Consider the following 18,039-nt stretch of genomic DNA (forward strand, 5'->3'; position numbering starts at 1 on the left):
GTAAAGAATTTGCGTTAGTATTTTGCAGCTGTGACTTATTAAACTGATAGTTCGGTAATTTTCACATCAGTCAACACCTGCTTTCTTTGGGATTGGAATTATTATATTCTTCTTGAGGTCTGAGGGAATTTCGCCTGTCTCATACATCTTGCTCACCAGATGGCAGAGTATTGTCAGGACTGGCTCTCCCAAGGCCATCAGTAGTTCTAATTGAATGTTGTCTACTCCCGGGGCCTTGTTTCGACTCAGGCCTTTCAGTGCTCTGTCAAACTCTTCACGCAGTATCATATCTCCCATTTCATCTTCATCTACATCATCTTCCATTTCCATAATATTGTCCTCAAGTACATCGCCCTTGTATAGACCCTCTATATACTCCTTCCACCTTTCTGCTTTCCCTTCTTTGCTTAGAACTGGGTTTCCATCTGAGCTTTTGATATTCATACTAGTCGTTCTCTTTTCTCCAAAGGTCTCTTTAATTTTCCTGTAGGCAGTATTTGTCTTACCCCTAGTGAGATAAGCCTCTACATCCTTACATTTGTCCTCTAGCCATCCCTGCTTAGCCATTTTGCACTTCCTTTCGATCTCATTTTTGAGACGTCTGTATTTCTTTTTGCCTGCTTCATTTACTGAAGTTTTATATTTTCTCCTTTCATCAATTAAGTTCAATATGTCTTCTGTTACCCAAGGAGTTCTACTAGACCTCGTCTTTTTACCTACTTGATCCTCTGCTGCCTTCACTCCTTCATCCCTCAGAGCTACCCATTCTTCTTCTACTGTACTTCTTTCCACCATTCCTGTCAATTGTTCCCTTATGCTCTCCCTTATGTCATATGGTATTATATTTTGGGGTAACTCTTCCCACTCTAAAAGGATATTTTTGGCTCAGAAATGGGCCGTTCAGACAATAAGTGGTGTAAGTTCACGAACCTCTTGTCGACTCCTGTTCACGAGTCTGGATATTTTGACATTGGCCTCCCAATATATATATTCCTTCTGTCATTTCTTGTTAACAATATTAGCTTATTCCCAAGAATAAGCAGCTGTCTTTCAGTTAATACTCAGCAGAAATCAAACCTCCATTTGGATCAGACTTCCGTAACTGTTGTGCAGAAAGGTGTGCAGTATACTGCAGCATCAATTTTCAATAAGATACCACTCGAATTCGAACATCTCAGCAGTAATCCACACGCTTTCAAATCGAAACTGAAGAGTTTCCTCATGGCTCACTCTTTCTATTCTGTCGAGGAGTTCCTTGAAAAATTAAACTGATTCTTGTTGTATTGTTGATTGTGTTTACTTAAACTTATGGATTGACTTTTTTCGGGTTCATAAACATTTTAATTTTATATGTTATTACATTTATTTAGTAATTTTTTGTACTCACATGTTCCATGACCTTGGAGATTTGCTCCTCAACTTGGTCCTACAGAACTTGACATGTAAATAAATTTAAAAAAATCAGTCAGTAACTAAACTGATATTTGTACTGCAAGAATTTTATGTAAACATCAATACTTCTACACCACTTCAAATATGATAAGAACCTATGATGTAAAAATCAATGACATTAACAACAATTTCAAAAAACGGCTACAAAATCAGTTTGCTCCAATCAGTTTGCTCCAAAATAAAAGATAGGCTAATAATTTCACTGTATATACAAGGCACATCTCCAACAACAGTGAGTATCACAGTGTGTGTGTGTGTGTGTGTGTGTGTGTGTGTGTGTGTGTTTTCTTCTTCTTCTCAATAGCAATGTTTCTTCTATTTTCTAGTAATCTCATAAAAATTAGAAGGTAACATTCCAATGTACAGACACAGTTGCTTCACAGTGGTGACAGTTTTAAAAATGTTCACAGTTGCACAATTATAATTAATTTGTACTGCCCAGCAGATTTCAAGGGACACATGTTCATGCGGTGGATGTCCCCATACATAGAACTGTAGATAAAATTAAACAAGTTCCCCACATGCTGCAATTGTCACTTTTTCTGTTGGTGTGCCCGCTTTTGTCCCACATTTCTAGAAAAAAATGAAAGAAATTGATTACATTCCAAGCAAATACATATAAGCACCAAAGAATATTTAAGCAGAAATATTTTAATCTCTCAAACAGTTGTGTAACAATGTAATACTAAAAATCTTCCTTAATTCTTAAAACTACAGTCGAGCTGCAGAAGGAACGACCCTCACAGGTATTAATAACCTTGTGTGATCAAAACAGACACTCTTCACAATTAAAAAGTCTTGGAAATATGTCAAGATAAAAATTACAAAGTTTCAGTATTTTAATGCATTTCTTACAGGGCTGGACTGAGAACATTTTTCCACACAAACAGCTACTCATTTCGTGGCCCTCTAACCCATTTTCCTCCTACACTCTTGTTAGATTTCACAACTAATTGTGATAGGCACTGTATACAAACCAGTCACTTTGAAACCCCTCTCAGTTTTGTACTCCAAAAGCCTACTACTAAAGCACATCTTTGAAGGAGCACAGCAATGAGAAGCTGCCCTGAAAGAAACTATGGAAGATTTGAATTAAGAGCAGTCTTGGTTGCCATTTATTCTTTCATTAACAATGTGTTTCATCGATGTGGGGTGTCTTCAGATTATCTTAAAATTTTCCTTTTACAACATTTTTTTCTCTCTTTTTTTTAAAAAAGAAGCATAAAATGGATCTGTGCTAGGCTGAAGCATCTGTCAAATCAGGTAAACCTTCAAAGGCCTTGATAAAGTCATACCAGTAGGCCAGTATGGTGCAATGGTAGTATAAGAGTCACAAAGAAATATACACATTTAAGAAGAACACACAGAGATGTCACCACAACTTCATGGCATGAGTATTCATGCGGACACACATGCGAGCATTCCTTTCAGATCCAGAGGGATTATATTAACATTTTGTGTGTTGATGGTCCAACATTTGATACATAACTAGAAATGATTCTCCACATACATAGGTTCCTGCCTGACCCCCTCCCATGTTCCCATCATCAAAAAACATAAAATGCAGCAACAGTTGTAGTTCCACCAAATCAGCGCATATCTATTATGCTACCTTGCTACTGACAATTCTTCCAACGACCTGAAATTTATAAGTACAGTTTCAATTCAAAGTATTTGAGAAACTTACGGAAACATCCTTTCTTCCAGGAGTGCTAGTTCTGCAAGGTTCGCAGGAGAGCTTCTGTGAAGTTTGGAAAGTAGGAGACGAGACACTGGCGGAAGTAAAGCTGGGAGGACAGGGCGTGAGTCATGGTTGGGTAGCTCAGTTGGTATAGCACTTGCCCACGAAAGGCAAAGGTCCCGAGTTTGAGTCTCGGTCCGGCACACAGTTTTTAATCTTCCAGGAAGTTTCAACAAATCATATGATTCATCATTCTTAAGACTTCTGTTTTTGGACTATCTGCCCTAACATCCCACTACACCAGCAGTGATTTGCACATTTCGATGCACTCTAATAATAATACTCATTTAACTTGCTTTGAATTCATTTTCCACACAACAACAAACCTAACCTAACCCTGGTCTGTGTAGCCAGCAATGTTGCAATGATATCATCAATACTGCCCACAGACAGCACAGTATTTCCAGGAAGTGCAATATATTTCCAAAGTTTCTGATGCCCTCACCATTATTCTACAATCACATCTCACTTTCACTCCTGGATGCTTAGTATTATTGTGCATCTGGAAAATATTGTCCGCATTATCAACTGTCTAGGGGCCACTTAATTGAGATATGTCAAGTACAGAACAATAATCGCCGCCTCCCCCCCCCCCCCCCCTCCCCAAGACAGTCAATTATATTGACAAGATTTCCTAGATAAGCAATAATCTTGACTTGCTAGGCATGAGATTGAAAAGTTGTGCAGTAATACTGAGAATACCAAAAGCTTTGGAAATCCAGGATGTCTGGGTTAAACATATGATAATATAAAATGTAATAACTTAACTGAGGTATTTATTGGCAGTTTGCTTCTATAAGTGTGGTAACTCAAAATGTTTTTTGTGTTTGAATGCAGTAGTTGGTACCATGCAGGCATGCGCTTAACTGCTTCAATTGTATAAATACGCTTCAGTAGCCATGTGGACTCCACAGCAGAAGGTGTTCGCCATGATTTCTCTCAAGAAACCAAAGTCTGTTACACTAGTACAACATAAATTCCAGTGCAAGTATGGACTGTGACTGACTGATAATGTTTCCACCGACGTAACAATCAAGAAATGGGAAAAGCAGCTTCGAGGAAACTGGAAGTTTACTTTCAACGCTGGGCCACCAAGCCAAATGTGGAGTTCCAGATGCTACTGTTGAGTTATTCTGTACATCCTTCCAGTGGAGCCCTCAAAAGTCAATCCAATAAGCAAATAGATAGTTTAAGTTATCTCGTTCGACAGCACATGATGTCATCCATAAAAGGTTGCCCCATCATATTCATGCAGCTATCACAAATGTTACACATGCAATGCTGTAAATCGCTTGGGGAGAAGTGGAATACAGATCACATGTCTATCGCACAACTAACAGTGTGCATACCGATGTGTATTAGGTGTGTAAAGAAACATAATGAGTTACCATACTTGAAGAAATATATCAATAAATATCTCAATTACTTCTCAAGTTAATGCATTTTATATTATTCTATGTTTAACCCAGACAACCATATATTGTGTGTCCGCAGCTCGTGGTCGTTCGGTAGCGTTCTTGCTTCCCACACCCGGGTTCCTGGGTTCGATTCCTGGCGGGGTCAGGGATTTTCTCTGCCTCGTGATGACTGGGTGTTGTGTGATGTCCTTAAGTTAGTTAGCTTTAAGTAGTTCTAAGTTCTAGGGGACTGATGACCATAGATGTTAAGTCCCATAGAGCTCAGAGCCATTTGAACCATATATTGTGTTGACAATATCCTCGACAGTCTATTGTGTGCTACACAGACCAATGAGGTTAGGTAAGAATGTGTTTGTCGTTGTTGTTGTTGTGGTGTGGAAAATGGGTCCAAAACAAGATGAAAGAGTATTATTATTCAAGTACACTGAAATGTATAAATCATTGCTGGCACTGTGGGATGTTAGGGCAGATGAGTACAAAAATAGAAGTCTTAAGAATGATGAATGACATGATTTGTTGTCCAGAAAATAGAAAATGGCCAAGAAGGAAGATGCTTTTAAGAAATTTAATTGGAGCAAAGCTATGAATAAAAGTATATACACATATTTATCTCTATGTATACATTACTTATCTGAATATAACTGTCTAGTGCATGTATTATTGCAGGATATGTTTCCATAACTACATCTCAAATACTGTGAGTTGAAACTGCACTTGTAAATTTCAAGTCTTCAAAAGGATTGTCAGTAGTAATATAACATATGAGGTAAGCATTGATTTTACGGAACTGCGATGTTGGATCATCAACATACCACAAGCTACAGATTTGTTTTTGCCCCATCATCAATTCTTTCAACAAGTTTTCATGAGCGATCTTTGACGCTCCTTGTATCAGTTTTTCATCCACCTTTCTTTCTGCTTGCAAAAAAGTAGAACAATTATCACAGCACAGCGTCTTTATCGTTCAGCATTCTGAATCACTGCAAGGTCGATGTTCGACCTGGAATCCGATCGCATCAACTCAACAAACACATTTTAAGAATGTATTGTCCACGAGAAGAAATACGGGCGAAACTGGTAACAAAACTTTAAGTACCGACGATTACAGAGGTGTCTTAATCCACGTGGGCACAAACTCCATCCGCAGTAACAGTGAGGAAGAAATCGTGAATGGAACACGGAATCTGATTAGATCGGCGAAAACTGTATACCCAACATCCAGGCTGGTAATTAGTGGAATTATTCATCGAAGATCGGTAAGTGATACTTACATCAACAGGATAAATACGGGCATTAGGAAACAGTGCAACAGACCCGGTGCAGTATTCATTGACCCAAAGAAATTCTTAAACTGCAAGTGTCTGGGAAAAGACGGCCTGCACTTGAATAGATTAGGCTCTGTGAACCTTAGTAAAATGTTCATAGACGTGTGTAAAATCCTAAGAAGCAAGGGAAACTAATTCATTCTGATAGAGGTGACAAAGAAAAAACTCAAACTGAAAATAAAAAGTTTAGGTACCAAACAAAGGATGCACGTGAAATAGCTAAAAGCAAAAATGATCTATTGATGCACTGGAACATAAATGGCTTAGGGGCAGAACTACCAAATCGTAAATTCTCAAAAATCGACGAACTGCTTTCAGAATCTGTAAATATTAAAATAATGTGCCTAAATGAACACTGGTTAACAGAAGATAGTATAAAAGTACTAAATAGTATTAATAATTTTAAGGTAGCTGCTAGCTTTTGTAGAATAAGCAAATCTCGTGGAGGCTCCTGCATTCTTGTCAATTGTTCTGTAAGTTATACAGTAAGAGATAGTTTTAATTTAAATGAAGAGAACGTGTTTGAAAGTTGCTCTGTAGAACTAAGTGATCTGAATACACTGGTTATAGCAATCTACAGAATTCCTGGATGTGTGGTAACAAAAGTGTTTTTAGCCAAATTCGAATGCCTCCTGGAAAAACTCCAGAAAGAAAGTAAGAAAAAAGTTGTTATAGCAGCAGACTTCAACTTAAATGTCTTAGCTGAAAGCAATGATTCCACAAAATTTCGTGACTTAATTCAGAAATCTGGTTTCAAGCTAAATTTTTCTGAAAGCACTAGAGAAAACAGCAGATCAGTGACCTGCATTGATAATATTATTACTAACTATAAATTTGACAGTGGAAATAAGCACAAATACTGCTCAGACTTGGGTATTTCAGATCACTCAGCTCTGTTTATTGAGCTCCCAAAAGCAAATAACATAAAGCCTCCAGAAGTGTGTATAAAAAGGGATCTCAGTAAAAGTAAAATGGATTTATTCCACAGTAAATTAAGTATAATAAGCTGGCCTGTAGACTACAGTAGTTCAAGCTCGATAAACTATGACAAATTCTTAAATTGTCTCTTAGAGGTATTTAATGAATCATTTCCTCGCAGATATAAGCAAAAGAAAGTTAATGGTAAACTCAAATGGATTACAACAGGAATAAAAATCTCTAGTGCCAGAAAGTGAGAGCTCCACAATGAGTTAAAATCAAACAGAAATCCGGATTTTGTTATGTATGTCAAACAGTATAAAGCTTTATTTAGGAAAGTTGAAGCGGCAGCTAAAAAAAATGGCAAATAATAAATTCATACGAGAACACAGAAATAAGACAAAATCAGTGTGGTCAGTTGTTCAGTCTGAATTAGGAGCCAAAGTAAAAATTCATGAGATTTTGAAAATTAGTCATGAAAATGAAATTATAGTAAATCCTGTTCAGATGTCAAGTTGTTTCATGAATTCTTCCTAAATGTAGTAAGATCGGATGTGGATATGACATTCTATCAGGGCATCACAAATTTGGAAAACAGCCAGAACACATCTTTTAAACAATTTGAAAAAATCACCCAAAGGGATGTGGAAAAGGAAATATTGTCTCTAAAAATCAAAACCTCACATGGGTGGGATGAAATAACAGCATCTGTAATCGAGTATGTGTACGATATTATTTCTAAACCGCTGTCAACTATTATAAATCAATCTTTTGAACAGGGATGCTTTCCAGATGTATTGAAATATGGTGAGATCAAACCTCTATTCAAGAAAGGATCGACAGAAGATATGGGGAATTACCGCCCTCTCTCTCTCTCTTGCCAGTCTTCTCTAAAGTGTTTGGAAAGATTGCAGCAAAACAAATTAATAACTTTCTTACTGTAAATGATATAGTTTTTAAAAACCAGTTCGGATTCCAAAAGGGTAAAAGCACTGTGAACGCTATAAATGAGTTTATCCAAAAAATATGCTCCACGTTAGATAAAGGTAGAAAGGTCACGGGTATATTCTGTGATCTAACTAAAGCTTTTGATTCAGTGAACCAAGCATTACTCTTCCGCAAATTACAGATTTTTGGAATCAGAGACACTGCTTTAAAATGGTTAGCTCTTACCTGTCAGGTGGAAACAAAGAGTAATTTTAACTTCAAATGGAACCAATTATTCATCAGACTGGAAAACAGTTCCCCAAGGAGTCCCACAAGGTTCGATATTGGGTCCCTATCTGTTTCTTTTTTACGTAAATGACCTACCACTTGCTATTGATGTTCATTCAGTCTTATTTGCTGATGATACATCAGTTCTAATTGAAAATATTCCAGAAAAAGCCAAAAATACTTTAGAAAAACTTGAATCTTGGTTCTATCAAAATGGACTAAAACTAAATGTAACTAAAACCAAAATGATGCAATTTGAAGCTAAATCAGTAGAAAGGAGTGAAATAAAGATAACGTGCAATGATCAGGATATCACAGAAGCAAACCACGTGAAGTTCTTAGGCCTAAATCTTGACAAAAATTTAAATTGGAAGGTACACATAGATTACTTAGCAAATAAACTGAACAACTTAGCATTTGCAATATGTGTTTTGTCAGGTGCCACAAACATGGATACCAGAAAGATAGTTTATCACTGCTACTTTGAGTCAGTTATTCGTTATGGCATAATCTTCTGGGGAAATTCAGCAAATGTCACTAGGCTCCTAGTATTACAAAAGAAAGTAATTAGAAACATGTGTGTTGCAAAAAAATGAGAATCCTGTCGACCACTGTTAAAAAATTTAAAAATACTATCTATCCCCTCACTTTACATATATGAGATGGTGGTATTCCTATATACAAATCAACATACACTAGACACTTTCCGTTTTGAGCACAACTACAGCACTCGCCACAGAGATACCTTCAAACTTCCAACACATCGTTTCAAACTTTATACCCAAATGCCAGAGTATATGGGGTTAAAAATTTTCAATAAAATAAAAGGCAGTAATATATTTAAAATGGAGATTGGTTCACTGAAAAGATTGCTCTTTACTCTTCTGGTGGAAAAGCGTTATTATTCTGTCGATGAATTCATTGACGACAGCTTCACAATCTGAACACAGGGATTGTATTACATGTATTATTTTATCTACATGTGTAGCTGTAACTTAGAAATCTAAAATATAATGTAAACTTTTGTAGTTCTCTTAAAAAGGTGAAAAAAGTTTCTTTTGTAAACCTTGACATGTCTCCTGTACATCAAATCAAATGATTTGAAAATTGTACGTAATGAGATGAATAAACCACATATCACAGCATTATTGCACAGTATTATTGCATCACTTCGGCCTTAAACTGGCTCTGATTTCTATCTGCATTTTAGGGAAGTTTAGGGAAGAAGGTTGACCGTACAGCCTTCAAGGAGTGTGTCGTCATTATCCATTTTTCCTATATCACTGTCACTATTTTCTCCCTTGCTGCTGCTGCTATCATCCCCTAATCTTATTATTAACTCTTCACCCCTTTCTTCCAGTGTACCTTCTCACTGCCATGCCTCTTCAACGATGTACCACATTGTTGGGCATAATACTGCACATTGCCTCATGCACTAAAAATCCTACATCTTTTAATTTATTTCTGTGTGCAACACTTAATTTTTTCTGAGACCATACGAGTTCTATTCCATTAAAAGGGCAATGATATGTTGTGTCATGATGATACAGTGGGTTTGGAATGACCATCATTCACCCACATTTTGTAGAATCAAATGATTTAGTTGGGTTTACACTTAAGACACTTCCCTCAAAAAATGGCATCTCCAGATGACAAAATCCTCTTGTTCAAGCAGAACTCTTCATCTAGAAAAAGTTTCCATCAAAACCCTACTCCCTCAGTACACCTAAAAGATTTGTTTTTTCTCTGAAAAACAAGTCACTATCTAATAGCCAGCAAAGCAGCTTCTTCCAGGTTGGATAATCTTTCCATGTTAATACTTACATATACAAGTATGTTGTGAATTGTCATTTTAGTAGAATGCACTCTGGTTTTCATTGGAGTCAAAATAGAAGCAATTGGCACCTGTAGATCTCCAGCACACTTCTTTTTTGTTACTTTAAAGTAAGTTGTTCCAGTTGTTCCGGTTTTCAGAGCAGCAGATATTCATTCAACGACTTTTGACAATGGTATAAATGACCCCCTGTTATCCCTTTCTTCCTAAAAACAGTGTCATACGTTATATGCAAGCTCAAAAGATTTGCTCTTTAAGGTAGTACCCCTGCCTACTTTCCTACAGCTGGAGGAAAAGGCTGTATCACAAACGTTTGAAATTCATGACACTGTAAAATGCACTTTTAACACGAACCGAAATGAAACACACAATCCATAATAAATGATGAAAATCAAACAAAAGCTTTGCGGCCGCTAAGAAAGCATGGCACCACATGCAACTTTGAGCATAGTGGTGGCAACCTGACACCATCACTGTGGCAATGTTTACAAATTCCAGAGCTCAAAATGGTGCTAGTCTGTCCCCTCCACACAATCGGGTCCTCATGCATGAAGTGTCATGGGTCAGGGGTGTCCTTTTTGCAACCCGACTACAACTACATTATTACTTATGAAAATACATCATTACCTCCATTTTCTTTAGGACATCTAGACCACTAATAACATGGCCAAATACAACATGCTTCCCATCTAGCCTGTAAGAAGGGAAACAAAATTAGCTAGTTGCAACAGATCGAGTGCTTGACTATAGGATATCATAAATAAGGTAAGCCTGCTAGAAAGTCCTGAGTGAAATACAAATGATGAAAGGAATAAAGGTAGCCACTAATCACATAGCTGAGGTGTAAGTAGTAACAGGCACATTAACATGAACATGACTGAACTTATAGCTACACTTTTGTACAATTATACTTTATTTTATTTCACTTTAACTCTCTCTCTCTCTCTCTCTATTACACACACACACACACACACACACACACACACACACACACACACACACACACACACACAGATATATATATATAAAAACAAAGATGAGGTGACTTACCGAACGAAAGCGCTGGCAGGTCGATAGACACACAAACAAACACAAACATACACACAAAATTCAAGCTTTCGCAACAAACTGTTGCCTCATCAGGAAAGAGGGAAGGAGAGGGAAAGACGAAAGGATGTGGGTTTTAAGGGAGAGGGTAAGGAGTCATTCCAATCCCGGGAGCAGAAAGACTTACCTTAGGGGGAAAAAAGGACAGGTATACACTCGCGCACACACACACACACATATCCATCCACACATACAGACACAAGCCAAATTCCAGCTTGTGTCTGTATGTGTGGATGGATATGTGTGTGTGTGCGCGAGTGTATACCTGTCCTTTTTTCCCCCTACGGTAAGTCTTTCTGCTCCCGGGATTGGAATGACTCCTTACCCTCTCCCTTAAAACCCACATCATTTCGTCTTTCCCTCTCCTTCCCTCTTTCCTGATGAGGCAACAGTTTGTTGCGAAAGCTTGAATTTTGTGTGTATGTTTGTGTGTCTATCGACCTGCCAGCGCTTTCATTCGGTAAGTCACCTCATCTTTGTTTTATATATATAATTTTTCCCACGTGGAATGTTTCCCTCTATATATATATATATATATACACACACACACAAAAGTGGGCATACCTAGTGTGAGGAGGAAATGCCACAGAGCTGCCCATGCCTTGGAGACCCCTGACACTCTAATGAAATAATGGAGGAAACCATACAGGAAACACTAAAATGGAAAGGAAAGATGGAAGAAGAGAAAATGTGATATGCATCAATGTATGTTCACAGAAGTCCATAGCAGGTTGGTGGCCAATGGGTGGGTACCCAGGTACACCAGGCCACTACTAAATCAAACAAAATTGAATGAAGCCGAAATGAATTTGAGGAGGACTATGTGTGAAGTATTCAATGAGTTCTAAAGAAAAATTCTATCTACCAAACTGACAAAAATCCCAAGTTTTGGTCTTAATTTAAGTCAGTAAGCAGATCAAGGACATCTGGGAGTGTACAGAATGAAAATACACTCCTGGAAATTGAAATAAGAACACCGTGAATTCATTGTCCCAGGAAGGGGAAACTTTATTGACACATTCCTGGGGTCAGATACATCACATGATCACACTGACAGAACCACAGGCACATAGACACAGGCAACAGAGCATGCACAATGTCGGCACTAGTACAGTGTATATCCACCTTTCGCAGCAATGCAGGCTGCTATTCTCCCATGGAGACGATTGTAGAGATGCTGGATGTAGTCCTGTGGAACGGCTTGCCATGCCATTTCCACCTGGCGCCTCAGTTGGACCAGCGTTCGTGCTGGACGTGCAGACCGCGTGAGACAACGCTTCATCCAGTCCCATACATGCTCAATGGGGGACAGATCCGGAGATCTTGCTGGCCAGGCTAGTTGACTTACACCTTCTAGAGCACGTTGGGTGGCACGGGATACATGCGGACGTGCATTGTCCTGTTGGAACAGCAAGTTCCCTTGCCGGTCTAGGAATGGTAGAACGATGGGTTCGATGACGGTTTGGATGTACCGTGCACTATTCAGTGTCCCCTCGACGATCACCAGTGGTGTACGGCCAGTGTAGGAGATCGCTCCCCACACCATGATGCCGGGTGTTGGCCCTGTGTGCCTCGGTCGTATGCAGTCCTGATTGTGGCGCTCACCTGCACGGCGCCAAACACGCATACGACCATCATTGGCACCAAGGCAGAAGCGACTCTCATCGCTGAAGACGACACGTCTCCATTCGTCCCTCCATTCACGCCTGTCGCGACACCACTGGAGACGGGCTGTACGATGTTGGGGCGTGAGCGGAAGACGGCCTAACGGTGTGCGGGACCGTAGCCCAGCTTCATGGAGACGGTTGCGAATTGTCCTCGCCGATACCCCAGGAGCAACAGTGTCCCTAATTTGCTGGGAAGTGGCGGTGCGGTCTCCTACGGCACTGCGTAGGATCCTACGGTCTTGGCGTGCATCCGTGCGTCGCTGCGGTCCGGTCCCAGGTCGACGGGCACGTGCACCTTCCGCCGACCACTGGCGACAACATCGATGTACTGTGGAGACCTCACGCCCCACGTGTTGAGCAATTCGGCGGTACGTCCACCCGGCCTCCCGCATGCCCACTATAAGCCCTCGCTCAAAGTCCGTCAACTGCACATACGGTTCACGTCCACGCTGTCGCGGCATGCTACCAGTGTTAAAGACTGCGATGGAGCTCCGTATGCCACGGCAAACTGGCTGACACTGACGGCGGCGGTGCACAAATGCTGCGCAGCTAGCGCCATTCGACGGCCAACACCGCGGTTCCTGGTGTGTGCGCTGTGCCGTGCGTGTGATCATTGCTTGTACAGCCCTCTCGCAGTGTCCGGAGCAAGTATGGTGGGTCTGACACACCGGTGTCAATGTGTTCTTTTTTCCATTTCCAGGAGTGTATTTCAGAATGGAGAATAATCTGTGCATGTGTACTACAGGCATTGATATTGGGTCCTTGTTCTTCAGATCAGATATAACTGATCTTCCATTATACATCCGAGAAGCACAAATAGTTCTCTTTGCTGAAAATTATAGTATTCTAATCAAGCCTAATAGAGTAACTTCAACATTTGGAAATGTAAATAATACTTTCTTGAAAATCTGTAACTAGTGCCCTATCAACGGACTGTCACTAAATTTAGTTAAAAGACAATGCATTGCAGTAATGCGTAAGGTCTGACCATACCATCATAAATTACGTGAGACTATAAATCAATAAATTAAACACAATAATCAAATATTTATACTGACAAGAATCTAAACTGGAAGTTGTATGTTACATGTCCTCTTAAATATCTAAGCTCTGTAACTTTTTCGTTGCCAATATCAGATTCTAGAGACAAAAATTTAAGGAAGACACTTTACTTTTCCCCTTTGCATTCACTAACATTTATGGCATCTTATTCTGGAATAACTCGTCACTGAGGAAAAAGGTGGGCAGATGATAATGTGTGCTGTCCTCTTTAGAAATTCTACTAAACAACTTTTTAAACGGTTGGGCATACTGACAGCAGTATCACACAACATTTACTCCCTTGTAAATTTTATAGCCAACAATAAATAACACTCTGAAAGCAACAGGAACATTCATAAACATAATATTAGAAGAAGAACTTATCTACACTGTTCGTAACTCAGCTTTAGTGTGGTACAGAAATGAATGAGGTATTCAGCGGTACAAAAAATCTTTGTCCACCTATCCAGTGACATAAAGAATTTAATGGATAATAAAGTTAACTTCAAACACAAACTTAAACCCTATTGGCTTGACAACAATTTGGGGAGTTGTAGACTTTACTGCTTAAATGTTTACATTCGAACAGGACTTTCCATTACCATTCTTTCGTAATTCTTATATATTCGTAAATTATTTATTACAAATAAAGGCAAAAAATATGTATTGCAGTATCTGTCTCACCAATCAGTCCTGGCAGTGCACAGAAAGAACTGTGATCCATTAGTATTAGGACCAGAATTGGCCATGGAAAGTGTTCCAGGTCCAGTGTGCTTGAGAGTAAAATTCTCATCTTCAAATTTACTTCCATATATAGATCTACCCCCTGTGCCATTATGGTTAGTGAAATCTCCTCCTTGGCACATCTGTATTCCTCATTAAGGATAGAAAATCAAGACATTTGATCCAAGTCATTAAATTCAGAACAATATCTGTATTGTAAGGAACTGAAACTTTTAGACTGATAAAATATTGAGAGGAAAAAATTGCCAATAATGCTAACAACATACACAACTAGGTTACAACAGTGCTACGAAAGTACAGATTACTATTTACCATACGGAGGAAATGCAAGAGTCGCAGATGTGCAATAAAAAGGCTGCTATACATTGAAGCTATCAGCCAACAGGCTTTCTTCTGAAATAAAAAACACACAGAAGTGGCACTACACCTTCCCCCACCCTTACCTTGCGATCCCTACCCCTCTCCACCCCATGCCACCTCTCCAATCATCTACACCAGATTGCTGTTCCCATCAGGGGCACTTGCAATCCACAGCCTGGTCAAAGCAGCCAGCTGTAGCGTGTGTGTGTGTGTGTGTGTGTGTGTGTGTGTGTGTGTGTGTGAGAGAGAGAGAGAGAGAGAGAGAGAGAGAGAGAGAGAGAGAGAGAGAGTTGTATTTGTATGAATGTGTGTGCGTGTTTTCTTTGGGAGGACACCTTTTACCTACAAGCTTAAATGTATAGCAGTCTTCTTCTATGCCTGTATACAACTCAGTGTCTTCTCTACAGGGTGGAGAAAAATTGTGTCACAAAATTTTAACCCTGGATAGCCGATTCCAGTATGAACCAAAATTACTAATGTTGTGTAGGTTGACAAAGCACCATTTCTAAACCTTGGAAACTTGGCGCCACATGCTCCGATTGGCTGTGGGATTGCCCTGTTACCGTTCGTTGGTTGATGGGCAGCGCTATGCTTGTCGGTTCACACATACAAACATCCCTTGCCCCATCAATGCATCAACGTGAAATGCACACATGTCAAATAGGTCTTGCTGTTTGTCTCCACCTCACGTCAGAGGCATTCACAGGTAAGCTTTGCTTCAGAGCACATGTCACATGCCATTTACTCATACAGTAAGCTTGGTAGCACAGTATTTGTTTGAAGAACAACGTGATATGGTTTTTGTTTAAGGACTAGCCGATGGTAATGTGCACGAAGCTTGGCGGTTGTATCACGAGCGGTACCCAGCAAGATGCCACTCATACTTGCAAGCATTTACAGAAATTTACCAGAGACTTGGCGAAACAAGCTCGTTAGCAGGATATCGTGGTGATGCTGGAAGACCTCTAACATGACAGAATGCTACATTTGAAGAGACTGTTCTCAAGCACTTCAAGGAAGCAACTACGAGTACTCATGCGGTTGGACATGACATGGAGGTTACTCATCAGTTAGTCTGCGAGGTTTTGAGGAATAACAGCCAGCATCCATTTAGTTTCTGCCCTGTCCGAGATCTAAACCCTGTGGCGGACTATGAACACAGGCTAGGGTTTTACCAGTGGTTTCTGCGACGTGTTGCACGAGATCCCAACTTCCCTGCAATTGTGTTGTTTACTGATGAATGAACCTTCCATCGTGATGGCCTTTACAACACTCGAAATGTTCATTATTCGGTACGGGGAAATCCTCACATCATGTACACCAGGAACGATTTTCGCTCAATATTTTGGAAGGCGTTGTGGGTGACCATCTGATTGGGCCAGTCCGTCTACCTCCTCGACTTACCGGGGCAAATTACCTTCACTTTTTGCAAGAAACTCTACCCAGCCTGCTGGAAGATGTTCCCATAGACATGCGGCTATGGAAGTGGTAGCAGCATGATGGGGCACCCGCACATAACAGTCGTGCTGTGCGAGGATATTTAAATGAACCCTTTGACAGTCGGGTAGTTGACAGAGGTACTTGTAGGACATGGCTGCTGCGGTCACCAGACCTCACGCCACCGGACTTTTTCCTGTGAGGATTCTTCAGGGTACTAGTTCACCCACCCGGACACAAACCACCTAGAAACAAAGAGGAATTAATGGATCACATTCAACATGCCACCAATCACATCAGGGCAATGCCAGAAATCTTTGAGAGAGTTCAGCAAAACACCATTTGGTGTTACCAAGCTTGTGTTGCGTCAGAGGGTCACGAGTTTGAGCAGCTGCCTTAAGTAAACAATGTCCTTCTTCTTCTTCTGCTTCACTAGGACCCTTAAGGATCACGTATGGCTTGTTTTGCACATCATCTTTCTTCCCAATACCTCTTCACTCTCTTGCTTCTTCTGTTTCTTTCTTCTTCTATTATGACAAATTTGATTTTAGTGTCCGGCCACCTGTGACTATCTACCAACCCTTTATAGTTCTCCCTGTCCTGTACTATTGCCTGCAGATTCCTTTCTTTTATTCCCTACAGCCTTCCAGTCATCTCTGACTTCCTTCACCCAGTTGTTACCAGTATGAAATGTTGCAGTCCATATCCTCTTAGTCAACCTCGCCTCATCCATCCTCCAATAAGCCCAACAAATTGTAACATCCTCTTCTGTATCTCGCTTGATATGGGTTCAATATTTTCATACAGTTCCTGTCCATGTTCTGTGTATCCAGATAGCCCCATGTTTTTGGTGCCCCATATGTTTCTCAAAATTTTTCACTCCTCCTCCTCAAACTGTATACAAGCTCTCTTGCTGAGTGTGATTGTTTCTGATGCACACAGAGTAGGATTTCTTACAGTTGCTGTGTAATGTCGCAATCTGGCATTCCAAGACAGATTTTTCTTGCCATATGTTGTTTTCACCGCATACCGAAGCTTCTGCAAAAGCTGTGCCCTGTCTACTGCACTGCTGTTGATCTGTATGCCACCAGTTATCTTCTCCCCCAAATAACGAAAACTGATGGCTTTCTCAACCAATTGGCCATCTATCTTCCAGTCAGACTCAGTGCTCAATGTCTTGGTCTTATTATAAGCAGTCTTCAGACTGACCTTTTCTGCTGTTTCGGCTAGATTTTTTAGTGCTGTCTTTGCCTCTTCTACCATCTCATTTAAGAGTGCCATGTCATCTGCGAACATCAGGTAGTCCACTGTTGCATTATGTTTGACCTTGTATCTATCTGCACACCTTTGATCTTCATGTTACTATTTAGCTGTCTCCACTGTCTCACTACTTTGTGCAAAACCAGGTTAAATAAAATTGGTAGCAGTCCATCCCCTTGCCAGACTCCTGTGTTTATTTCGAAGCTGTCTGATAGTGTACTGTGATGCCTGATCCTGACAGTAGCGTTGCTTAATGTTTCCTTTATTATTGCATGTGATGTAGCATCCAGTCCTCTAACACATCAAGCAGAGTACTTCTGTCAACTGAATCGTAGGCCTTTGCAAGTCCACAAATGTCAGTATTATCTTTTTTCCTTCCCTGTGTCTGTGTTCTTTTACCCTTTTTATTCCAACTATCTGTTCCTCCCTTTTTTAAAGCCACAGTGGTACTCTCCTATTGCCGGCCCCAGTTGCCAGTTGTTCTCCAACTCTGTTCAGCAAGATTCTTGATAAAACCTTG

General features: G+C 40.0%; 1 protein-coding gene across 2 annotated transcripts in view; it reads right to left on the reverse strand.

Moving 5' to 3' along the window:
- Positions 1 to 1,483: 1,483 nt before the first annotated feature.
- LOC126475299 (peptidyl-prolyl cis-trans isomerase E) overlaps positions 1,484 to 18,039 on the reverse strand; it is a 79,416-nt gene continuing 62,860 nt past the window's right edge. Inside the window, exons 5-7 of one of the 2 annotated variants that reach the window (XM_050103062.1) lie at positions 14,403 to 14,584; positions 10,531 to 10,597; positions 1,484 to 2,025 (exon numbers count right to left, since the gene is read on the reverse strand). In XM_050103062.1, the coding sequence (XP_049959019.1) occupies positions 1,957 to 2,025; positions 10,531 to 10,597; positions 14,403 to 14,584 (318 nt within the window). In that variant the 3' untranslated portion in view covers positions 1,484 to 1,956. The remainder of the gene's footprint in view (positions 2,026 to 10,530; positions 10,598 to 14,402; positions 14,585 to 18,039) is intronic. The other variant, XM_050103063.1, reaches the window with a different exon arrangement.

This window comes from Schistocerca serialis, chromosome 4 (genome assembly GCF_023864345.2).
Source record: "Schistocerca serialis cubense isolate TAMUIC-IGC-003099 chromosome 4, iqSchSeri2.2, whole genome shotgun sequence".
Lineage (NCBI taxonomy): Eukaryota > Metazoa > Arthropoda > Insecta > Orthoptera > Acrididae > Schistocerca > Schistocerca serialis.